Source organism: Scyliorhinus canicula, chromosome 3, assembly GCF_902713615.1.
Source record: "Scyliorhinus canicula chromosome 3, sScyCan1.1, whole genome shotgun sequence".
NCBI classification, from domain to species: domain Eukaryota; kingdom Metazoa; phylum Chordata; class Chondrichthyes; order Carcharhiniformes; family Scyliorhinidae; genus Scyliorhinus; species Scyliorhinus canicula.
Window position 1 is genome coordinate 21,069,300 of NC_052148.1, and position 26,953 is coordinate 21,096,252.

Here is a 26,953-nt window from a genome sequence, read left to right on the forward strand (position 1 = left end):
CACTAAAAGATCATCATTACTGAACAGGAGGGGGTATTTTTGCTACTTTCCAGTCTGATGGAACCTTTCCAGAATCTAACCTCACCAGACAGCTCTTTAAGAGCCGAGGATGAAGTCCACGTAGAGACTCGATAGCCCGCCATCAGTTTCCTCAGTCAGTCTCCCTGGTGATTGTAATTTCACCAAGTTTCCCTCCCTTCCATGAGTTACGGTTACGGTTATTACTGGAATATTTTTTTAATCCTGTATTGTGAAGAGCGAAGCAAAAACCTTTATTCGTTTCTTCCGCCATTGCCTTATTATCCACTATGAACTCCCCAGTGTCATTCTCTAGACGACGAACACTCACTTTGCTGGCTCTTTTCCTGTTTAAATACTAATAGAAACTCTTGCATGTTTTTTTTTACATTTTTAAAAGCTGTAGAAATTGTTCGCCATTTTTACTTTTCTTGCTAGCTTCCTCTCATATTTAAATTATTTCCCCTGATGAAACTTTTATTCATTGTTGGCCGTTTTTTATATTCTGACCAATTCTCTAGCCTGCCATTCATCTTTGCACAGTTATTACCTGCTCTCATATTGGTTCCAGAAGATTCCAGAACGTGCAGTCTCAAAAGCATTCTATTCACTCTTTTTCAGTAGTAAAAATATTTTATTGAAGCATTTGTAATTTTCACAATTTAGCATGTTGACATTTCTAAAACAACCACACAAAATACCCCCTCAAAGAACAACAAACAATAAACCACGTACCCCACTTCTCCCGCCCTGTCCCCAATTACCCGTATGCTGAATTCCCTGTCCTTATACGGAGTTCCCTGTCCTTATTTAACATTACCATGCCTCCTGTTTTCCTCCCCCCTCCCCCCCCCCCGCGCTTTTCCCTTTGCCCCCCCCCCCCCCCCGACTGCTGCCATTTAATTTTTGTTGAAGAAATCGATGAACGGCTGCCAACTCCGGGCGAATCCCTGTATTGATCCTCTCAGAGCGAAGTTGATTTTCTCCAGACTGAGAAACCCTACCATATCGCTGACCCACACTCCTGACTTCGGGGCCTCCGAGTCCCTCCATCTCAGCAAGATCAGTCTCCAGGCCACCAGGGAGGAGAAGGCCAGGCCTCCCCTCCCTTTGCCCTCGGATCCTCCAAATATCGCCAATTCTGGACTCTACCTTCCAGGACTTTGACATAACATCTGCAAATCCCTGCCAGAATTCCCTCAGTTTTCGACATGCCCAAAACATATGAACATGGTTGGCCAGGCTACCCCCACCCCATCCACATCTGTCTTCCACCTCCTCAAAGAACCTACTCATCCAGGCTACCGTTATGTGGGCCCTGTTGACTACCTTGAACTGAATCAAGCGGAGTCTCGCACAGGACGAGGATGCATTGACGCTTTTCAAGGCTTTTTCACACGCAGTTCAGTTTCCAGCTCCCCTCCTAACTCCTCTTCCCACTTCCTCCACCTCTCTGATAGGGGCCCCTTCCTACTCTAACAATTCCCTGTATATCGCCGAAACCTTCCCACCTCCAACCCCTGTTTTTGACAGCACTTTATCCTGTAGTCCCCTCAGGGGGAGGCGAGGAAAGCTTGTAATCTGCCTCCGTACAAAGTCCCACACTTGAAGGTACCGAAACCCATTCCCACCCAGCAAATCAAACTCCTCATCTAATGTCTCCAAGGTTGGAAAGCCCTCCGGAATGAATAGATTCCCAAACCTCTCAATCCCTGACCACTGCCATACCTTAAAAGCCCCCATCCAGCCCCCCCGGGACAAACTGGTGATTGCCACAGATCGGTGACCACACTGACGCCCCCTCCAGTCTCATATGCTGCCTCCATTGCCCCCACACCCTCAGGGCTGCCACCACCACAGGACTTGTAGAGTACCGAGCCGGCAGGGGCGCCATCAGTAAAGCCTCCAGGCTCGTACCTTTGCAGGATGCTGCCTCCATCCGCTCCCAGACCGACCCCTCCCACACTACCCACTTCCTAACCATCGATATGTTGGCAGCACAGTAATAGTTAATAAAACTCGGGAGAGCCAAGCCCCCTTCTCCGCGGGTCCGTTCCAGGAGTGTCCTCCTTACTCTCAGGGGTTTTACCCGACCATATAAACCTCGACATCGCCGCATTCATACTTCTGAAAAAAGCCTTTGGGACAAAAATCGGGAAACATTGAAAAAAGAAAAGCAGTCTCGGAAGGACCGTCATCTTCACCGTCTGAACCCTCCCCGCCAGCGTCAGTGGGAGCATGTCCCATCTACGGAAATCCCTTCTCAGTTGATCCACTGCTTTGCCCAAATTTAACTTGTGAAGCTGCCCCCAATCCTTGGCCACTTGAATCCCAAAATACATAAAACTCCTCCCAATCACTTTAAAGGTAGGTCCTTCAGTCTCCTTTCCTGCCCCAGTGCCCCGATATTCTATTCACTCTGGTGATGGAATCACCAGTAAACAGCTAGGTGACTCCATTACAGAATCGTTTGGTCGCTAAATTGTCAAAAGCTCAATTCGGCATAATGGCTAGTGTCGCTGGGGTAAATTCTTCATGTGATCAACACCAAGCCTAGCCTTTAAATACCCGATTCAATTGTTAGAATCAGTACCTCAGTTGTCCCTAACCCTAATTTGGCGTGTTAGTTTTACATTACCATGGAACCCTCAAAGTATCAGCTTTTGCTCAAGTGGGAGTACTTTCGCCTCTATTTCTGGGGTGGAGAGCTCCAGCAGTTGAGCACAACAATCATGGCTGACACAGTGACACTACTGAGGAAGCACTGCCTCATCTGCGATGCAGTCTTTCATAGGGAGGCATGAAACCCAAGGGTCTCTTCACCAATTCGGGTGGGTGTAAATCATCCCTTGGCACTATCTTAAACAAGAGCGGGGGAGTGAACCCTACTGTCCTGACCAACATTCATCCCTCATTCAACAGCACAAAACAGTTTATCAGGTCATCATCACATTGAGAGAGTCTGTTGTGGGCAAATTGGCTTCCGTATTACCCACATTCATGTGCAATCTTCAAACCGATCTTTGATTTGGGTTTTGCTTTTCCATTCTGATCACTAATATGGGGCGAGCACAGTAAGAAGTCTTACAACACCAGGTTAAAGTCCGACAGGTTTGTTTTAAATCACTAGCTTTCGGAGCACTGCTCCTTCACCTGTACAAGGAGTGCTGGGAGATTGACCTGAGGAAGGAGCAGTGCTCCGAAAGCTAGTGATTTGAAACAACCCTGGTGTTGTAAGACTTCTATTGTGATCACTAATATGTTTTTGAAAATATTCCAACAGCACGGTCGTATATCCATATGGGAAGTTCAATGGTATAACCATGACCTGCATATGAATGGCAATAGATTGGCTCAAGGACTGAAAAGCAAGGCTCACTGAACGGTCATCTGCCTCCAGCCATTATTTCATGCAACATCTTTACACCTCTCGTCTTCCCTTCCCTCAACAATCCACAGCTTTGTAGAATTCACCAAATTTAGGTCGCAGCACAGGAGCCACTTGACCCACCGGATCGGCGTAAGTTCTGTGCAAGAGCAACTCACTTCATCTTACTACCTCACCTTTATGTTACCTCTTCAGAAAATTATTCAAACCTCTATTGAAAGCCACGATTCAATCTGCCTCCACCACACTTTCAGGCCCATCGAGTCAGCACCCACAGTCCAAAGATGTGCAGGTTAGGTGAAATGGCCAGTGTCCAACGGTTAAGTGGAATAATAGGGTTGGGGTGGGGGGGGGAAGAGAGGGCCTAGGTAGGGTGCTCTTTTGTAGGGTTGGGGCTGAATCACTGATTTCATAGAATTTACAGTACAGAAGGAGGCCATTCGGCCCATTGAATATGCACCGGCCCTTGGAAGGTGAACTCTACCCAAGCCCACACCTCCACCCTATCCCCGTAACCCCACCTAACCTTTTTTGGACACCAATGGCAATTTAGCATAGCCAATCCACCTAACCTGTACCTAACTGTGGGAGGAAATGGGAGCACCCGGAGGAAACTCACGCAGACACAGAGAGAACGTGCAGACTCCGCACAGACAGTGACCCAAGCCGGGAATCTGGAGCTGTGAAGCAACTGTGCTAGTTGATGGGCCAGAGGACCTCCTTCTGCACTGTAGGAATTTTACGAAAACTAAACTGCACTGAATCTACACTAATCCCACTTTCCAGCACTTAGCTGATAGCCTTACCACATTTCAAGTGCTCATTCACATACGTGAGGCTCCCCCGCCACTCCTACCCTCCCAGACAGTGCATTCCAGACTCCCATCACCCTCTAGGTGAAAAAGGATTCCTCCATTAAACCTCCTGCCTTTCACCTTGAGAATATGCCCCCTCATTATCCACCTTTCAACTGAGGGGAACAGCTGTCTCCTATCCACCCTGTCCACTTTCAAGCCCACCTCCTCACTCCCCAATGTCAGATTATTCAAGAAGCTCACAATCCCTCTTGCTGGAATTCTGGTCTCCTTCTCTCAAGTGAAGACAGATGAGAAGTATTCATTTAACATCCTACCCATGTCCTCCAGTTCCACACACAATTACCCCCTTGGTCCCCGATAGAAATTGACTTTTCTAGTCAGCTACAAACCATGAGAGTAAGGGAAGATGATTGAGGTAAAAGGGTTAAAATGAGAACTCATTAAGAATAATTAACTATAATCATATTAAGCATCACTCGAGTGCCACAATAGCTGGGAATCCACTAAGGGTTAATCCAGATCATACACTTTAGTTCTAGTTTCTTTAATTTCTTAGGTTTCACATCTGCAAGGTCAGTGACGTCAATTAGCTAAAAGGCCCCATTCTATTGCCAAGCACGGGTAGTCCCATTTCTGTGGTAACAGCCAGTCTAGAGTGATAATGTCTTAACGAAAACGGTGTTTTTCTAATTACTGTTAGATGCAGGTATGGGTAATTTGGAAAATTGGCAAGCGATGGAATGAGAAATTTGCACCAATACATTTAAATACATGTATCTCTTAAATTAATGGACAGACATTTTGGCTGAATTGAGTCATTTATAAATTAGTTAAAGCCAATCGGAATTAAAAAAGCAGGCTAGACCTTAAGATAATAGCCTCCTTAAGAATCACTGACCAGGATGGAAAAACTCATCCCGGGATCACTCCAGCTCTATTTCTGAAATCTATTTCCTTTGCTTTTGATAATCACCACCTTTCTCTTGTTTAAATTATTTGTTATTTTATCCTGTGCATTATGATTTGAAGAATTACTACGATCTGTAATTGAATGAAAACTCAACCACTGCATTCGCTAAAGACAATCAATCTGACTAGCTTGCTGCAGGGCTAGTTGGAAACTTTCTAAGTTTTGTATTGAAAATAAGTTTACCAGTGGCACAGCTGACAAATAAAGAGTAAGTGGACTTTGCCAAAAAGCACAGATTTGACCTCTGTTATTTGGAAACTGAGAAGGGATAATGGATATCCAGGGTTCCGAATAGACGCAGAGATCCATCAGTCCATAATGGGCCCTGCTCATGCTCTGCCCCTTGATATACTTCTAGAATATCTTGCGTTTCTCCCTAATCTTACCCACCAGTGCTCATGCTCCCTCTTGCTCTCCTAATTGCTTTCTTAAATTCTCCCCTGCACTTTTCTATACTCTACAGGGCCTCCACTGATTTTCTCCCTTTTTACTTGCTAAAAGAACAAAGAACAATACAACACCGGAACAGGCTCTTTGGCCCTCTCAATCCTGTACCGGTCATGATACCGGTGCATGCCTGCTTTGATAACTTTCTCTCAATCTGTCCTACCACGTGCAATGATTTCTGCACAGATGCACTTAGGTCCATCTGCTCCTGCACTCTTGAGTTAATGATGTCTTTCAAGAAAGGGGTGGTGGCCCTTCAGCAAAGACCTAGGTAGCAGATTGAAGAGCAGGGCCCAAGGTTGAAATCTCTGGGTCACTGCCGGTGCCACGTGCCAGTGAGAATAGGAATAGCAGATGACTGCGTGGCTGAAGAGATGGTGTAAGGGAGGATTTTAGTTTCCTGGTTCAGAGGTGACGCGATTGAAACACAAGATCCAGAGGGGCATTGACAAAGTGAATGTGAATGGCCATTCAAATTTTACCATTTGTCATGGTGGATTCAAACGCGGGACCCCAGAGCTCTGCGTCGCTGGATTTCTTGCCCAGTGACAATACCTCTACGCCACTACCTCCCCCGAGAAGAACTTTTTTTCTCTTGAAGGGTTGAGTGTCTTTGGAAGTCTCTTCATCGAAAGAAGAGAGGAGAGTCTTTGAACATTTTTAAAGGCAGAGCCAGATAAGATACTTGATAAACAAGGCGGTGAAAGGTTATCAGGGAGGGAGGCCGATAATGTGAAGTGGAGGTTAAAATTAGATCAGCCACGATCCTGTTGAATGGCAGAGCAGGCTTGAGAGGCCGAGTGGCCTACTCCTGCTCCTAACTCGTATAAGCCAAATAATTTAAATGCACACATTATTAAAATGGTTGACCCCAAACCGCTTCAGAGAGAGTTAAAACCATGTGTCATTACGACACAGAGGAGGTAATTCAGTCAAACCAGTCCGTGCAGAAGAGTTTTCACTTATCTCAGCTTTTTACATATCTTTTGATTTTTATCTCCTGTGCACATCTCATTTCCTTTTGAAAACATCAGAACTATTTACCTCAACCACAGTAACAATTTCCGCATTCTAACCACCGTTGGAGTAAATAAATGTCGCTCTCTTCTTCCCTGTTGAGTGAATAAATTCCTCCTCATCTCAGTCCTAAATGGCCTACCTGAAACCATTCTAGACCTCATCCTCCAACCATGGGAAACATCTTTCCTACATCTACCCTGTCGAACCCTGGAAGAATTTTGTTCACTTCAATGAGAAGTGGAGATTGCGGGCTGGATTTCCTCAATCTCTCCTCACAGGGCACCACCTCCTTTCCCTGTAATGTTCTTGTCGGATGGCCTGATTTATATTACAAGAACTCTGGTAGCTAAAGCTATAAAACAATTTATTGACATTAAACAGTCGGTCAACTATATACAAAACAACAGATGAATAACAGTATGAACATACATAAGCAACCTCTCTCCCAGCTTCCTAGTCAGTCTGAGGTCACCCAACTCTAATATTCACTAATGTACTATTGAGACTCCTAGTGGTTAGTCAGTGAATTACAACATAACCATGATATCATTACATTCCCTTTCTGTCTATTCTTCCCAAGCGCCTGAATACCCTTGAACTTTCAGCTTCCAACCTTGGTCGTCCTGAACCTAGCTCTCTGCAATATTGGTTTACTTTGATTTGTAACTTCAATTCAGCTACCTTATTATCTGAATGCATGCAGTGTCCTTATAGTACCTTTGATTCTGCCATTTTATTTTCACAATCTCCAGCCTCAACTGTTTGTCGCTCTGGCCCTTCCTGCCACACTCCTTATTGCCACCCTGCTCCTTCCTCGTTTATCACATCTTCCCTCACCCAACGGTAGAACCATTTATGTTAAATTTTAGTCATATTTTAAGCTGATACAAGTTTAAAACCTCCAAAGAAACTGGCAAAGTGGTTTTGAGATAGATTTCTGAGGCAGGGGTTTTTACCACGTTGATACCTGAATGAGCGGATTGTCTTATGAGGAGAGGTTGGACAGGCCGGGCTTCCTCCCACTGGAGTTTAGAAGAGTGAGAGGTGACTTGATTGAAGTATCCGAGATCCTGAATGGTCTCGACAAGGTGGACGTGGAAAGGATGTTTCCTCTTGTGGGAGAGTCCAGAACTAGGGGCCACTGTTTTCAAATTAGGGATTGTCCTTTCAGGACAGAGATGAGAACATAAGAACTAGGAGCAGGAGTAGGCCATCTGGCCCCTCGAGCCTGCTCCGCCATTCAATTAGATCATGGCTGATCTTTTGTGGACTCAGCTCCACTTTCCAGCCCGAAACACAATAACCCTTAATCCCTTTATTCTTCAAAAAACTATCTATCTTTACCTTAAAAACATGTAATGAAGGAGCCTCAACTGCTTCATTGGGCAAGGAATTCCATAGATTCACAACCCTTTGGGTGAAGAAGTTCCTCCTAAACTCAGTCCTAAATCTACTTCCCCTTATTTTGAGGCTATGTCCCCTAGTTCTGCTTTCACCCGCCAGTAGAAACAACCTGCCCGCATCTATCCTATCTATTCCCTTCATAATTTTAAATGTTTCTATAAGATCCCCCCTCATCCTTCTAAATTCCAACGAGTACAGTCCCAGCTCTGGGATTAACCTAGTGAATCTCCTCTGCACGCCCTCCAGTGCCAGTACGTCCTTTCTCAAGTAAGGAGACCAAAACTGAACACAATACTCCAGGTGTGGCCTCACTAACACCTTATACAATTGCAACATAACCTCCCTAGTCTTAAACTCCATCCCTCTAGCAATGAAGGACAAAATTCCATTTGCCTTCTTAATCACCTGTTGCAGCTGTAAACCAACTTTCTGTGACTCATGCACACCCAGGTCTCTGCACAGCGGCATGCTTTAATATTTTATCGTTTAAATAATAATCCCGTTTGCTGTTATTCCTACCAAAATGGATAACCTCACATTCGTCAACATTGTATTCCATCTGCCAGACCCTAGCCCATTCACTTAATCTATCCAAATCCCTCTGCAGACTTCCAGTATTCTCTGCACTTTTCGCTTTACCACTCATCTTAGTGTCATCTGCAAACTTGGGCACATTGCCCTTGGTCCCCAACTCCAAATCATCTATGTAAATTGTGAACAATTATGGGCCCAACACGGATCCCCGAGGGACACCACTAGCTACTGATTGCCAACCAGAGAAACAGCCATTAATCCCCACTCTTTGCTTTCTATTAATTAACCAATCCTCTATCCATGCTACTACTTTACCCTTAATGCCATGCATCTTTATCTTATGTAGCAACCTTTTGTTTAGCACTTTGTCAAAGGCTTTCTTGAAATCCAGATATACCACATCCATTGGCTCCCCGTTATCTACTGCACTGGTAATGTCCTCAAAAAATTCCACTAAATTAGTTAAGCATGACCTGTCCTTTATGAACCCATGCTGCGTCTGCCCAATGGGACAATTTCTATCCAGATGCCTCGCTATATGAGGTGAATTGGTTTCTCTCAAGAGAGTTGTGCGACCTTGGAACTCTGCATCAGAAATGGGTTCACTGGATATTTTAAAGGCGGAGGTAGATTGATTCTCGTCGGGCAACGGAATGAAAGGTTAGTGGGGGGAGATGGTAACGTGGGCCTCGAAACACAAACAGTCATGATCTTCGGTTTGGTGGAGTAGGCTCGAGGGGCTGAATGGCTCAAGTCTGCTCCCATTTCATATGTAAATATAAGTAACAACGTATGCTCAAGGGACCTTTTAGAGCAAGGAGGCAGCGCTCTTTTTAAGGAGATGGAGTGAGCAGAGAAGGCTCTTAAAGGTAGGTTGCAGGGATAAATTTGTCGGAAAATCCGAACTAGTTCCCCAAAGGGTCTTCAAGGGCAGATACTTTCAGCCTGGGCTACATGTGACAATGCTGTGGGACTGTTTGTCACTAACACTGAAGTCCCCTGAAGGCATTAACCTGCATCTCAGCGCAAGGAGGAATTGGAAATAAATGCCGGCTTCAGCAGAGATGACAACATCAGCCTTGAAAAGGAGACAACTGAAGAGGTGGCCACATAGGCGTATCCAAGATGGTATGAAGAGAAAAAAAAAGATGGTGCGTGCTTTTCCCGCCCCATTCCCCACGGACACAAATCCTGCGCTAGCCGCTAACTCGCACCAACTTGCAGGACTTGCAGCGGGGAGATCTGTTTGAGATCTTCCCCATCCCTCCGCCGATGTGTAATCAGGTTCATGCCCAGCGAGGGTATGAAGCGGATTAAATACATGGTCATACCGGCAGGAATCACTATCGGATTCCAAGAACGGAAAGTATTGATGTTGACCATGCTGGCGGCCCAGAAGCAGGTATACAGAGCTGCCAATCTTTCCCAACACAAATCGTTATTCCACATACGAGATATCAGCATTTTGGTAGTAAAATCGGTATTTTAATTCCAAAGAAAAAATGGCCCCCAATCTGAAGTGCAAATCTAAAACACAAATGGAAAATGCAAATCTAAAACACGAATGGAAAATGCAAATCTATCGCTGTTACATTGATGTACATCATGATTGGGAGTGGGCGTTTTCAAATTAAGTTTCAAACATTCAGTAAATCTAAATGTGAAAATATTCTACAATTCTGCACAGGGAACAAATGCAGCAGGTTTAAATTACTCAGGGTTTAAATTACCCATTTGTGTTTTTAAATTGTTAAGATGGAAACACTTAAAAATGGCATCACTGTATCTCCACCCTATACAATTCCCAATGTGACAGGACTTCGATAATGTAGATAATTGCCACTGTAGTCGACCCTCAACATGATTTTATTTTATCCCAATAGTAAAATACTGACACCTCGCTGCCTCATTAGAGACCGCCCGAAGGTCAGGCTCACCTGGCACGCATGCGCTGTTGTGTGCAGAGAGAAGGGAGTGGGTCCTCTGCGCAGGGCCCTGTCGCCAAGGAAACCAATACACGCTCCTCGATGCCTCGTGTGCGAGACCCTGCGAAGCTCAGGATCACCTGGCACGCATGCGCTGTTGTGTGCAGAGAGAAGGGAGTGGGTCCTCTGCGCAGGGCCCTGTCGCCAAGGAAACCAATACACGCTCCTCGATGCCTCGTGTGCGAGACCCTGCGAAGCTCAGGATCACCTGGCACGCATGCACTGTTAGTTGCGGGGCGGAGAGGAGAGGGTCCTCTGCGCAGGGCCCTGTTGCCGAGGAAACTAAATGAAGCATTTCGGGAGGCGGATTGCCAATTACTATTTAAATGTTAGAAATTGTCCTCCTGTATTCAAGCCGATTTTCCATATAAAAAACGGAAAATTCATGCTAGTTGACAACTCTGGGTATAGGTCCTGGAGACGTTGGGGGGGGGGGGTGTTGAGGGACATGGGTGGTCAGGGCCCTGGCACTGCCCCATGAATCTGGGTACTGCCAATCGGGCAGAGCCAACTGAGAACCAAATTGTGGGATTCCCATTATGTGGGAGGGCGGGGGTTGCCTGCATTGGCGGTGGGGAGTGAGGGGACTAAGCCAGATGATAGGGGAGGTGGAGAAGGGGGGGGTGGGGTGGTGGTTATGTTGACTTCAATTTGAGATCGGGGCGCCCTTTAAAAACAGGGACCTGGAGCTGGGCTCGCTGGTGTCTTTTAGGTGCCACCCCTCAGGAATGTCACGGCCCCCTGCTTTTTTTTGACAAAACAAAAAGTGTCAGAAAATCAGAAAACCGGCTCGCTTCTCTGGGGAGAAACACGCTGGTTTTCAGTCAGTACCTGACACTTCCACCCATGATGTCAGTAAGCTCTTCAGAGAACAATCAATCGGTCTCTGGAATAATGGAGACCAAAAAATACCTTGAAATCATTCAACAAGTGGCTGATTGAAGAGCAAGAAAAAGAAAGACTTGCATTAACATCGTGCTTTTCACGACCAATAGACATCTGAAAGCACTTTGCAGAAAAGTACTCTGAAGAGCACACTCCCACAATCAGCAGTGTAATAGCGACCAGGCAATCTGTTCTTCTGTGATGTTGATTGAGGAATGAACATTGACCAGGACACCTCACCGGGAATAACTTCCCTGCTCTCTTTCAAACTAATGCCAGAGGATCTCTTACATCTGCCCAGGCATGAGGTGAAGACTTGGTTAAACATCTCATCTGAAAGATGGTACCTCCGAAGCCCTCAATACTGCACTGGACCATGAGCCTGAGGTGCCCTCAATACTGCACTGGACCATGAGCCTGAGGTGCCCTCAATACTGCACTGGACCATGAGCCTGAGGTGCCCTCAATACTGCACTGGACCATGAGCCTGAGGTGCCCTCAATACTGCACTGGACCATGAGCCTGAGGTGCCCTCAATACTGCACTGGACTATCAGCCTTGACTGTGTTGAAGGCCCAGAATGGGACTTGAACCCAGAACGTTGATATCCGGAGGAAAGAATGCTACAACTAAACTACAGATACATTGGTCGGAAGTGCAGTGTACAATTCTGGTCACCTTTTTTAACAAGAGATATATTTTCTAAGGGTGCAGCACAGGGAAGGCTCACTACCTGATTCCTGAGTGAGGGGCTTGTCTCAGGAGGAAAGGTTGAGCAGGTTGGGCCTACACTTATTGGCGATTCAGAGGGGGCTCGACAGTGTAGAAAGATACTGTGAAGTGTTTCCTTCATGAGGAATTTAGAACAAAGGGGCACAGGTTGAAAATAAGGGGTCTCTCATTTGAGATGGAGATGAGGAGTTGCTTCTCTCAGAGGACTGAGTGTGTTTGGAATTCTCTTCCCCAGCCAGCAGTGGTGGCTGGCCCATTGAAGATTTCAGGCTGCTTTGACAGACGATAAGGATTATGGGGAGGCAGACAGGAAAGTGGAGTTAAGGCTACAATCCTATCGGCCAAGATCTTATTGAGTAGCGGAACAGGCCCGACAGGCCGAATGGCCTAAACCTGCTATGTTTTTAATCATAGAATCAAAGAATAGTACAGGAGGCCATTCAACCCATCAAGTCTGCACTGCCTCTGCAAAGGAGAACCCCACTGAGGTTCACTCCCCCATCTATCCAACCCTAGCCCCACAACGTAACCTCCACAACCCTGGATGCTCGGGAGCAATTTAGCATGGCCAATCCACCTAACCTGGACTGTGGGGGTAAACCGGAGCACCCGGAGGAAACCCACGCAGACACGGGAAGTACATGCAAACTCTCACCCAAGGCTGGAATTGAACCCAGGTCCCTGGCACGGTGAGGCAGCAGTGCCATCCATAATTGGAGCTGGAATGGGTTGAATGGCCATTCTCTCTCTCTGTCTGCCTGGTGATTATTGTAAACAGAGACGCAGGACAATATAAAGACGTCAATTGTTTGGAGATTTCCCTCTTGATGTGACCATCAATTCACTCAGAACACGATTGGAAGTAAACTGTGGTTTTAATAGACTTACAAATGAGCCTGCCTGCGACCAGAAGAACTGAGGGCAGGCTCACACGGCTGTGGCACTTTATACTTCCGGTAGTGGGAGGGGCCATGGGCGGAGCCAAGGGTGGAGCCCTGTAAAAGCTCCTCATCTCCCCCTATGGGCAGAGCCGCGCAACGGCTCAGACAGAGCCCACAGGGACATAATGCTATACATTACAATACAGTGTGAATTACGATACAGTATGAATTCACCACACCTCTCTTGGCTGATACAATAACAACGTTTATTTGCACAGCAGCTTGAACAGAATAAAACATCCAAGGCACTTCACAGGAGCATTCCAAATCAAAATATAACACCACGCCACATTAAAGGAGGCATTAGATCAGATGACCTAAAGTTTGGTTAAAGAGGCGCCGATCAGTGCTGGTCCACACAAACGTGGACCAGGCAGAACGGCATCAGGGGGATCTCCTGGGCCATCGGAGGCCCCTGGGTGGTCAGGGTAAGTGCAGGGTAACTCCCTGCCTGGCCCTCCCGCTGGAACGCAGGCGCCTTGGCACTGCTACTGCCAAGGAGCCCAGATGGCCCTGCCAAGCCAGCAGGAGCACTGCCTGGGTGCCCAAGTGCCAGGGTGGCACTGCCAAGGGTGCGGGGGGCCAAGCCCATAAAATGAGGGAGGGGAGGGAGGGGGTGGAAGGGTAAAAGAGTGCAGGGCAGATACGTAGGGGCCTCTGGGCAGATAGAGGCATGATAGGCGGGGGGTTCTGGAAGGAAGGGGTGCTGTAAGAGGGCTTGCGGATGGCAGGGGACCCACAAGCTCACTTTAGAGATCAGGGCACCATTTCAAAATGGCAGCCCAATATCCGAGTTCAGCTCCCCAGTGCTAAAATAAGTGTGGTCTAAACCGGTGAGAAAGTCCCCAGGGCCTAAAAAAGTGATCAAAGTGTCATTGAATAGCTTCAAGGAACCCTCCGGCAGAGCCGGCGGGAAGCTCCGTGAAAAACCCACCACAAATTAACTTTGGAATGTTTTGGGAGAATCCCACCCTAGGTAACCGAAGGCTCATCTACCAATGGTGGAGCAACAAAATTGGGTTTGCTCAAGAGGCCAGGGTTTCACAAAGGCAGACATTTTGAAGGGTTATGGGGCTGGAGAGTTTATACAGATAGGGAGGGGGTGTAGGGGCAAGGCCACAGAGGGTTTTAAACCTAGGATGGGAATTTTATAATCCAGACATTTGCTGGACTGGGAGCCAGTGCACACAGGGGTACCAGGAGAATAGGACTTAGAAGGTTGGAGACCGGCCAGGATTGCATCGGAACAGTCAAATTCTGAGGTGACAAAGGGATGAATGAGGGTTTCAACAGCAGACGCACAGAGACAAAAGCAGAGTCAGATGAGGTGACACGTGGAAACAGATGGGTCTTAGATAGTAAAAACCTGTGGTCAGAAGCTCAGCTTGGGGCTCAAATATGACACCTATACTGCCTGTAGACAATCTGATTTAGTTGCCATGGAAGAGAGATGGGAGTATATATCTGGGAACAGAGTTTGGAGCGGGGACGGAAAACAATAGCTTCAGAGTTTCCAACATTTATTTAGAGGAAAATCCCCCTCTCCAGTACTGGATGTCAGACAAGCATCTGACAATTTAGCAACAGTACAGGAGTCGAGAGAGGTGGCGGTGGGGAGATAGGGCTGGGTGTTGTTAGCGGGCTTGTGAAAACTAAAGCTGATACAAAAAAAAAAGGGCATCAACAAAAGCAAAACACTGCAGATGCTGGAAATCTGAAATTAAATTCATTTCTGATGGGGCATCTCTTGTGGTTGGAAGTTCATCTCAGGGTTATACAGCAGCGAGAGGTTGGAAATTCTGAGGAGAGGTCATCTTGACCTGCTCCTCTCCACAGATGCTGCCTGACCTGCTGAGTAATGCCAACATTTCTTTTTGGAGTTTGGCAATGGGCATTGCCACTGGACTAGTAATCCAGAGACCCAACATCCAATCCCACCATGGCAGACGGTGAAATTCGAATTCAATACAAAATCTGGACTTAAAGTCTGATGACCACCATTGGTCAATGCGGGAAGGAATTTCTTGTTCTTTTTACCTGGTCAAGCCTACATGTGACTCCAGACACACAGCTATTCAAAACCGCTAAAATTAATGAAACCAGATGGCATTGACTTGGCACCGGAAAGGACAACAATGGCATATTAAGCTCGACTGACCATGCAATGTCTGGTGGTGTAGCGGTATTATTGCTGGGCCAGTAATCCAGAGACCCAGACTTATGCTCTGGAGCCCTGGGTCCGAATCCCACCATGACAGGTGAAAAAAGTTGAATTCAATAATTTTTTTAAATCTGGAATTAAAAGGCGAATGATAATTGTTGCAAAAACACATTAGTTCACGGAGGAAATTGACCATCTAGCGCCGGCCTGCATGCGACTCCAGACCCCCAGCAATGGGGTTGACTCAAGATGCATTTAGGCATGGGCAATAAATGCTAGCCCAGTCAATGTGCCTACATTCTGTAAACAAATTTTTAAAAAACCTCTGCCCAGAAAAACACTCAACAATTCTCCCTCGGACTGATCTGTTCCCTGTAAGAGCACTATCCACGACACCCTACACTGCTCTTGCTCACTTATGTGCTTTGTTTGGCCCTTGTTCCGCACTGTAACCAATACTATTTGTTGATGTCACTGTAACCAATACTATTTGTTGATGTACTATTTGTCAATGTACTCTGCTGATTATTCTTTTTGTCAACTATGTACGTACTGTGTATGTTCCCTTGGCAGCAGAAAAATACTTTTCACTGTATTGGTACATGTGACAATAAATCAATCAATTAATCAATCAATCAAATAAAGTTGGTGAGGGATAACAGGTTTTCTTTCTGATATACTGCCAAGACACCCAGCAAAAGTAATTGGGTGACTCAATGGAGCATCCACTACCCTTACACATTTGCACACAATCGGTTTAGTTAGCTCACCTGTCCGTCAGAGGATGAGGTGAAAGAACAACGAGAGACACACCAAATTCAACAGTCTACACCTTCATTTGTTATGCACATTTAACGCAGCAAATTATCCCGAGGTGAAAGTATCCCGTGAAAGTAATCCAACCACACCTGACACTGAGCTTTGCAAGGAGATATTGGGGTGGATTTGAGCAAAGAAACAAGGGTTAGAGAGATAGGTTTTAAAGGATTGTGCCAAAAGAGAGACAGTGAGGAAGCTTCTAAGCTTAGGACCCAGGCAGCTGAAGGCATTGTCGCCAATAATGGAGCAATGAAGGTTGGTGATGCACAATGGTGCAGAATTAGAGGTGTGCGCAGGAGACTTCAGGAGGACTGTGGGGCTGGAGGAGGTGATACAGTGACAGGGTGGGGGATGGGAGCGCAAATCAGAAGGAATTTGAAAACCAGGATGAGAATTTTAACAGTTGAGGCATTTTTTAAACCGGGGACCAATGTAAGTCAGCAAGAACAGAGATGTTAAGTGAATGGGACTTGGGATGTTAGGATATGTGCAGAGTTTTGGATGAACTGAAGTTATGAAGGGTTTAAATTAGGAGGCCGTCTTGAAGTGCATTGGGATAGCCAAGTCAAATGGTAACAAAGGCAAGAATTTCAGTACCAAAACTTGCCAATGCAATCTGAGATGTGCACTGCAATTCAGGTGGGAAGGAGGCAGCTTTGATTGTGTAGTGGACACATGGTTGGAACCCTGTCTCAGGGTCAATAGGATGACAAAGGTTGCGAGACATGTGATTTGGTCTCAGACAGTGGGAAGGATGGGGGCAGAAATTGAAGATAATGAGCGGGATTCTCCAAACCCGCCAGACCCGTTTTCTGGCGCAGGGAGCGCCTGCTGGCAGCAGAATCCTGGTCCTGGTAGCCGGCCAATGGGGTTTCCCATTGTGGCCACCCCCAGGACCTCGGGATATCTGCAGGCACGAGTGCACCGGCGGTGAAGCGGAGGATCCTGCTGACGGAGAATCCCGCCAAATGACATCAGTCTTCCCAATATTTGATTGGAGGAAAATCTCTGCTCACCCAGTTCTGGATTTCGGCAGCAACGTTACAATTACGGCACTCTATTATCTAGTATTAAATCCTCCTTCAGTACCCAGTGTAGAGGTGGAGAAATACAGACAGATTAAACTCAATAAGATTCAAGATATGAATAATTGGGAAAGAATACAGGGGGTAAGAGCAGAAAAGACCAGCTCGAGGAAGCCGACTTTGGCCCTCTCAATGCAACAAGACGATCGATAAATGCCAACCTTGCTGGAGACATCCACACGCTGAATTGAATGCTCAACATAACAAGCCACGAGTTTGATTCCAGAGATCTCACCTTCACTAAAAAACTCCCATCTTCCTCTTGGGTCACCATGACAACAGAGTCATGTAATTTCTCTTCAAAGTGAACATGATTGGCTGCTCCCTCGTCGTGGCTTTCAGCTCCAAAGCGAATGCCCCCAACTCTGGGCTTTGCACCTGAAGGCAAAGGCACAAAAAAATGCAAACATTTACCTCAATGGTTTAGCAGAGGGCAAGAGAGACTCTCCATTAATTCCTTCAGCATCGGCCCGAGTAGCAGGAGCGTGACAGGTCAGACAACTGCCCCCTTCTTGCACATCCCAGAAAAATGTTTTTTTTTTATAAATCACACCGCCATCTTTGCTGAGCTGTAAGAAAATCCTCCTTGTGACCGACTCCAAGCTAAACAGGATGGAACCAAAAATAGTTCAATGAGAGTTTGCCACACTTCTCTCCCCCCATGACAATTATGAAACTGTGACAAAGAAATGCTTCAAATATGGAACAGAAATTCAGCTGCACACTCAGCAAGTTAAGACACAAAATATTTAATAGATTTCAGATGATTTGTTCTGCTGGGCTCGTTGCTTTTGCGGAATGATTGAGTGGGGCCAAAAGTTTACAGTGAGGGATGAAGGTCACTGCATGAATTTAAAAAATTTTTTTTTTTTTTTTTAAATTGTTGAGCTTGATAGGTTAGTTGCTGAGAGGTTATTTTCCCTTTTGTGTTCTTTCACAGGCCAGCATTTGTTGCCCATTCCCAGTTCCGCTCGAGCTGGCTGGCTTGCTAAATCATTTCAGAGGGCAGTTTAAGAGTCAACCCACATTTCTTTTTTAAAAATATTAATTTTACCGGATATGGTCGCAGATGCCACCCTTGCACCGGTGGTGGAGGGTTTGAATATTTGCGGAAGGGCTGCTTTTGTCGCACTCGTCCATCACACTCCTGACTTGTGCCTTGTTGGGAGGGGAGGGGAGCAGGAGGAGAGATACTCGCCATGGGTTTCCTAGTCTCAGGCCTGCTCTGGCGGTATCATTATTTATATGGCTAGTCCTGTTCAGTTCTGGTCGGTGGTAACCCCCAGGTGGTTGATAGTAATGCCATTGATTGTAAAGGGGCAATGATTAGATCCTCTCTTGTTGAAGATGGCCATTGCCTGGCACTTGTGGCAATTTCATGGATCTGGAGTCATATGAAGGCTAGACTGGGGAAGGACGACAGATTTCCTTCCACAAGGGACTTGAGTGAACCAGATGGGTTTTTATGGCAATCATACATAGAATTTACAGTGCAGAAGGAGGCCATTCAGCCCATCGAGTCTGCACCGGCTCCTGGAAAGAGCACCCTACCAAAGGTTAACACCTCCACCCTATCCCCATAACCCAGTAACCCCACCCAACTAAGGGCAATTTTGGACGCTGAGGGCAATTTATCATGGCCAATCCACCTAACCTGCACATCTTTGGAATCAATATGGAGAGTCTGTTAATGCGAACCCAGAGGGATTTTGCAAGCTTGAGAAACACGATCCAGCACATCATGACCTGCAATATAAAGAAGGGACAGCTCAATTTCTCTTGACCCCAATTCTAATGTACAAGTTAACTCGTTTAACATAGCAAGCAGACTAAATGCACACATTGGGCGGCACGGTGGCACAGTGGTTAGCACTCCTGCCTCACGGTGCCGAGGGCCTGGGTTCGAGTACGGCACCGGCTCACTGTCCATGTGGAGTTTGCACATTCTCCTCGTGTCTGTGTGGGCTCACCCCCATAACCCAAAGATGTGCAGGGTGAGTGAGTTGGCCACGCTAAATTGCCCCTGAATTAGGAAAAAATAATCGGGTACTCTAAATTTACTTTTTGAAAGAAAGATTAAATGCACACAAACATTTTATGACAAAAGATTTGGGAGGGAACAAAGAGAAGCCATTTCTCATGACATGAAGGGTTGATAACCAGAGGGCACCGATTGAAGGCGATCGACAAAATACTCCGTGTCAACACAAGAAAAGATTTCTTACGCAATGAATGATTAGGTTTTGGAATGCACGGCCTGACAGGGTGGTGGAAACAGATTCAATCAAAATAAAGGGATTAGGATGAATATACAAGGAAGAACAAATTGCTAGAAAGTGGGCAAAGCGAGTGGGACAGTTTGAAAGGTCCTTCGAAAGACTCAAATGGGCTAAAAAGCCTCCTTCTGTGCAGAAAGACTTTGTAATGGTAAGATTGTTGCACACCGGGGGTGGATGGATCTCAGCCACAAATTGCCTTCACTGGTTTCCAGAGGTGGGCCGTAGGGCAGGGCCGGTGACTGGAATCCCACTACTGAGAAACATCAGCCACCTGACAAACAGGGGCCTGTTCAGCCCCAACACAGTCAAAGGGCGCGCTCCGTACAAGCACGGAATTCCACTTTGTCAGTAACTTGTGCTATAGCAAACTCCCTGTTGCTGCCTCAGTAATTAATACTGGAGTTGGAAAACCAAGTAAACCATTCTCTACCCGCAAATCTCATCCAGATAGAACTTATATTTATATGGATCTTTAACATAGTAAAAACATCCAAAGGTGTCGCAACAGTGTCATCAGCCAAATTTCACATTGTTATGCGAGGAGATTTCTTAGAAGGGGAGTAAAAGCTTGGGAGATAGGTAATGAGTGACTCTTGGCCTCAACTGGAGCATTAGCTCTTCACCACACTATAAGAAAAGGTGTGAAGGCATTGGAGAGGGTCTGGAAAAGATTTACGAGAGCTCTGGCTCCTGTGGTGAACGTATTGTATTAACCATTCACCACTGTAGCACACTGTTGCCCATATGGGCTCCACCTATGAAATGAAATGAAAAAGAAAAATCGCTTATTGTCATAAATGAAATGAAAATGAAAATCGCTTATTGTCACAAGTAGGCTTCAATGAAGTTACTGTGAAAAGCCCCTAGTCACCATTTTCTGGCACCTGTTCGGGAGGCTGGTATGGGAATTGAACCGTGCTGCTGGCCTGCTTTAAAAGCCAGCGATTTAGCCCCGTGCGCTAAACCAGCCCTTGGACCATTGTACGATATTCCACGGAATGTATCATGTTGGTACCCTTTTGGGCTCCGCCCCCTTGAGGGGAGATATAAAGAGCAGCTGCCCTGTAGGTGGCTCTCACTAGCAGAGCAGTTGCAGGCAGGCACTGTTCTAGTTGATTAAAGCCACTGTTCACTTCAACACTGTCTCGCGTGAATTGATGGTCGCATCAGATCTCGGGTGAGAAACTTTAGTGCATGGATAGCTTGGAGAAGCTCGGACTGTTCTCATTGAAGAGAGAGGTGTTCTAATTCTGAGGGGTCTGGACAGAGTAGACATGGGAAGAAATCTATTCCCGCTGGCAGAAGGATCCAGCACCAGAGGGCATCATTTTAAGATGGCTGCCAAAGACATGACGACTTTACAATCCTGGACCAGGCCTTAACATTTGCTTGCATATGGACTGGAATCCCAATATTTCTTTTTGTAAAACTGAGGAAGTGACAGTTTGCTCCAGAGGTAACCACTCAAAAATATGGATATGGTACAATAAAACAAACGTTTTTATTAACACCGTATTAAATTACCTGATCACAGAAATACAGCTTACAATTGCCAGATAAACAATGCTTAACAATAGTTAGCAAATACTTTAAATTCCAATTAAGGGGCAATTTAGCATGGCCAATGTGTTGTGAACTGTTTTAATAATCAGAGTATCTACCTCGCACGTTGGTACTGAGGGGAGGGTACCCTGTTTCTCAAACACAAAATTAGTGTTTGTACCATTTGGCCTTGTATAGATTTTTTACTGTTTTAATAAAAAGATATGGCCAATCCACCCTGCACATCTTTGGGTTACGAGGGTGACAATGTGCAAACTCCCGATTTTTTTGTGGGATCACGAGACTGGCTCTTGCAGAGAGACACAGACAGAAACAGACAGAAAGAAAGAGACAGACACAGACAGAAAGAAAGAGAGACAAACACAGACAGAAAGAAAGAGAGACAGACACAGACAGAAAGAAAGTGGTTAGGGAGAGCATTGCAGAGCTAAGGGCTTTTTGAGCTAAATTCTCCGATCCTGCGGATATGTCCGCAGGATCAGTCTGGTCTGACGGCCAGTAAGTCAGCGCCACCCCCCGCACCGATCCTCCATCCAGTGGGGGGGGGGGCTAGTAGCCTTACCTGCAGATACGGCCAGTGAATGGCCGGGTCGTGGCCACGCATGCACACGGCGGCGGCCACGTAGTGCAACATGCAGCTGGCCACGAGCGGACCTGGGCTGCCAAAAACTGCCCCCCCCCGGTCACCAGCCTCGCCACCCCCGGTACACACTCCACTAGTCCCCCCAGCCCTCGCTGAAGCCCCCCCCCCCCTCCCCCCCCCCCCGGCCAGGCACTAAGCCCTGCGACCGCTTCCAATCTATAAGAAACCTTCTGGAATTGGGGAAAGTCCTTACAAGGAGAAGGGTAGGGGGCATTTCACCCCAAAGCAAAGAGGTACTCCTCTTTCTCGTTCCCACTCTCCCTGTAAACTGGCTCGAGTCTCCACGCATCGGAGTTTTAAAAAAAGTTCTCATTCCTCTGTACGGAGTGCAAATGCAAACCAGATACACAAATTACTTTCTCGTGATATTTGCTTCATATCTTTCTTTCACTCAAAACTCACCCCTCCAAAACTCAAAGCTCCAAAGCTTCACAAGGAGCCTGGTGGCCTCAAAGAGGACAGAGCCATCTCGCTTTGGAGTATTCTTCCAGTGCCAGAGAACTAACTCAGCCTTTTGTACCAATCATTTATTTACCCTCTTCGGCAGTTCAAGCCTCTTGATCCTTGCCTCATTATTGCCAGCACTATAATCATGTTGCTGGTATAAAGTTCCCTCAAATGTTCCTACAGTTTCTAACCCCCTCCCCCCTCTCCCCCAGAGTCATTCATGGAACTGTGTGCAGGCACATCATGTCATTATCAATTCCCTGTCCAAATGAGCTAATCTCAGCAGAGCACGTTGTGAGAGACAGAACTGGCCTCGACTGCGTGGTTGCCACCGAAATGTTAAAACTCCCTCAAATGTCCCATCGCACAAAGCCAAATATTGCGTCACTTCCACTAATTTTGGATTCCCGCCGTCTTTTCTCGTGCTCTCTGCAACCTCGTCAGAACTCCCACATGAACTCTTCACCCAGTGACTTCGACATCACCTGAAACCTCGGCCTGTAAATTGAAGAGCTCTCCAATACAAAAAGGGGTGGCACCAATGAAGCACCTGATGTGACCATCAATTCACACGACACGTGGTTGGAAGTGAACAGTGGTTTTAATAATCTTTCAACAGAGCCTGCCTGCGACGAGATGAACTGGCAGGCAGGCTCACGCTGCCAAGCTTTATACTTCTGGTTAGTAGGAGGAGCCATGGGCGGGGCCATGGGCGGAGCCAAGGGTGGAGCCCAGTACAAACTCCTCATCTCCCCTATGGGCAGAGCCGCACAAGTGCTCACATACCGAGCTTACATAGACACAGTACATCATATATAATAACAGTGTGAATTACACGGACTGTGATTCACCACAGCGCCGAGGTGAGCAGAAAGCAAGATGTGCAAAGAGCAGATCCAATGTCGTCCCTCATTCCACCACAGGCTCTTGCGGTCACAGATTAATTTTAAAGATCAGGCAGGAAACAACGTTAAAGACAGGGCAGAGTGCCTTGTGATCGCATTTCCTGGAGTGAACACTTCTCAGTAACGTGCTGCCTGCTGATGTTGTGCTAAACAGCGGAGTTCCAGAGGACCTCAGAACCCCCATTATGAAACAAAGAACAAAGAAAATTACAGCACGGGAACAGGCCCTTCGGCCCTCCCAGCCTGCGCCGATCCAGATCCTTTATCTAAACCTGTTGCCTATTTTCCAAGGTGTACTTCCCTCTGTTGCCGCCCGTTCATATATCTGTCTAGATGCATCTTAAATGATGCTATCGTGCCCTCCTCTACCACCTCTGCTGGCAAAGCGTTCCAGGTACCCACCACCCTCTGCGTAAAAAAAATAAACTTTCCCCCTCTCACCTTGAAATCGTGACCCCTTGTAATTGACACCCCCACTCTTGGAAAAAGCTTGTTGCTATCCACCCTGTCCATACCTCTCAATTTTGGAGACCTCAATCAGGTCCCCCCCTCAACCTCCGTCTTTCCAACGAAAACAATCCCAATCTACTCAACCCTTCTTCATAGCTAGCACCTCCATACCAGGCAACATCCTGGTGAACCTCCTCTGCACCCTCTCTAAAGCATCCACATCCTTCTGGTAATGTGGCGACCTGAACTGCACGCAGTATCAGGGGCTGGTTTAGCTCACAAGGCTAAATCGCTGGCTTTTAAAGCAGACCAAGCAGGCCAGCAGCACGGTTCGATTCCCGTACCAGCCTCCCCGGACAGGCGCCGGAATGTGGCGACTAGGGGCTTTTCACAGTAACTTCATTGAAGTCTACTCGTGACAATAAGTGATTTTCATTTTCATATTATAAATGTGGCCGAACCAAAGTCCTATACAGCTGTAACATGACCTGCCGACTCTTGTACTCAATACCCCGTCCAATGAAGGCAAGCATGCTGTATGCCTTCTTGACCACTCTATCGACCTGCGTTGCCACCTTCAGGGTACAATGGACCTGAACTCCCAGATCTCTCTGTGCATCAATTTTCCCCAGGATTCTTCCATTGACCATATAGTCCGCTCTTGAATTTGATCTTCCAAAATGCATCACCTCGCATTTGCCTGGATTGAACTCCATCTGCCATTTCTCTGCCCAACTCTCCAATCTATCTATATTTTGCTGTATTCTCTGACAGTCCCCCTCGCTATCTGCAACTTCACCAATCTTAGTAACATCTGCAAACTTGCTATTCAGACCACCTATACCTTCCTCCGGGTCATTTATGTAGGTCACAAACAACAGTGGTCCGAGCACAGATCCCTGTGGAACACCACTAGTCACCTTTCTCCATTTTGAGACACTCCCTTCTACCACTACTCTGTCTCCTGTTGCCCAGCCAGTTCTTTATCCATCTAGCTAGTACACCCTAAACCCCATACGACTTCACTTTTTCCATCAACCTGCCATGAGAAACTTTATCAAACGCCTTACTGAAGTCCATGTATTTGACACGTACAGCCCTTCCCTCAATTAACTTTGTCACTTCCTCAAAGAATTCTATTAGGTCTGTAAGACATGACCTTCCCTGCACAAAACCATGCTGCCGATCACTGATAAGTCTATTTTCTTCCAAATGTGAATAGATCCTATCCCTCAGTATCTTCTCCAACAGTTTGCCTACCACTGACGTCAAGCTCACAGGTCTATAATTCCCTGGATTATCCCTGCTACCCTTCTTAAACAAAGGGACAACATTAGCAATTCTCCAGTCCTCCAGGACCTCACCCATGCTCAAGGATGCTGCAAATATATCTGTTAAGGCCCCAGCTATTTCGTCCCTCGCTTCTCTCAGTAACCTGGGATAGATCCCATCCGGTCCTGGGGACTTGTCCACCTTAATGCCTTTTAGAATACCCAAAACTTCCCCCTTCCTTATGCCGACTTGACCTAGAGTATTTGAACATCCATCCCTAGCCTCAACATCCGTCATGTCCCTCTCCTTGGTGAATACCGATGCAAAGTACTCATTAAGAATCTCACCCATTTCCTCCGACTCCACGCATAAATTCCCTCTTTTGTCTTTGAGTGGGCCAATCCTTTCTCTAGTTACCCACATGCTCCTTATATACAAATAAAAGGTTTTGGGATTTTCATTAACCCTGTTAGCCAAAGATATTTCATGACCCCTTTTAGCCCTCTTTATAGCGCGTTTGAGATTTGTCCTACTGGAGATAGTCCTCCAAAGCTTCATCAGTTTTAAGTCGCCTAGATCTTAAGTATGCTTCCTTTTTCATTTTAGCTAATCTCACAATTCCACCCGTTATTCATGGTTCCCTAATCTTGCCATTTCTATCTCATTTTCACAGGGACATGTCTGTCCTGCACTCTAATCAACCTTTCCTTAAAAGACACCCACATTTCAAATGTGGATTTACCCTTAAACAGCTGCCCCCAATCCATATTACCAAGCTCCTGCTGAATTTTGTTAATACTCTGCCTTTCCCCAATTTAGCACTCTTCCTTTAGGACCACTCTCGTCTTTGTCCATGAGTATTCATAACTTACGGAATTGCGATCGCTATTCCCAAAGTAATCACCGACCGAAACTTCAACCACCTGGCCCGGATCATTCCCCAATACCAGGTCCAGTATGGCCCCTTCCAGAGTTGGATTATTTACATACTGCTCTAAAAAAACTCTCCTGGATGCTCCTTACAAAACAAATGACAAAAACATCATCTCAGCCTTTCAATTACTATACAAGTCAGAAACAGGTGGTGTCCTCTATTGCAGGCCAAGTGTGCCCCTTTGTATATGTTTCTGTTACTATGGCGACAAGGTTGATGCTGGCAAGTTTGTATTGATCGTTCAAGTCCAAATGAAAGTGGTACATTTGTGGATCCCACCATTCTGTGGGTTTCGGTCATCACCTGGGAATGCAGGCAAAGGGATTAAGTGATAGTACTAGAGACCCCCATGTCCATTTACTGTTGTGGGTGTTGGAAATAAGTCATTTGGCCAGTTAAGCCTACGTCAACTTTGTTCCACTTTCAAAGCAAATCTTCCACTGCTTGGAGTCAAATCAGCCATTTTAAATAGTTCACACGAACTTTGTCAAGCAGGAACATGCAAACATCACATTTGGCCATTACAATAGGGTGGATAAGTTGACAGGATCTTCTGTTCCTTTGTAACACAGAAACACAGGTCATATGGGTGGCAGGGTAGCACAGTGGTCCCTGCTTGGGTCACTGTCTGTCCGGAGTCTGCACTTTGTCCCAGTGTCTGCGTGAGTTTCCTCCGGATGCTTTAGTTTCCTCCCACAGTCCAAAGATGTGCAGGTCAGGAGAATTGGACATTCTGAATTCTCCGTGTGTCTGAACTGGCGCCAGAGTGTGGCGACTAGGGAATTTTCACAGCAACTTCATTGCAGGGGTCTGTAAGCCTACTTGTTTCACTAATAAAGATTATTATCATAACCAAAAGGTTGCCAGGAGGCACCTTGCACAGTGCCGAGTGTCAGGCGGCCTAACTCAAAAGGAGAAGGTTCTGGAATCAGTGGAGATACCCTGATGGACAACAGTCTTCAGGGGAGTTGCTCACAAGCAGTCAGATGTAATATACCCACAGACGTCAAGCCTGCAGAAAACCAGGCAATAGAAATTTATTGCGTGATTATAATGGTCGCAATTCACCAATTGGTGTGGGGGGGAAAAGAGGGGACAGGATATCCTCACTTGGCAAGTGTGGGGTGGGGGGGCATCTCCAGCATTGAAAATATTTTGAAGTGTGAGCTACACTGGGAAGAAACTCCCCATGGCCAAAAACAAAATGACTAAATGTGGGCAAATCCAGGTCTGGATCGCACCCAAAAAGGCTC

At 46.4% G+C, this 26,953-nt stretch overlaps 1 protein-coding gene across 1 annotated transcript in view; it reads right to left on the reverse strand.

Annotated features, from left to right (window-relative positions):
* The window catches only part of c3h20orf27 (chromosome 3 C20orf27 homolog), a 104,257-nt gene that overhangs the window by 59,510 nt on the left and 17,794 nt on the right, over positions 1-26,953 (reverse strand). The window contains exon 2 of the mRNA XM_038793203.1: positions 17,443-17,585. Within this exon, the coding sequence (XP_038649131.1) occupies positions 17,443-17,585 (143 nt within the window). The remainder of the gene's footprint in view (positions 1-17,442; positions 17,586-26,953) is intronic.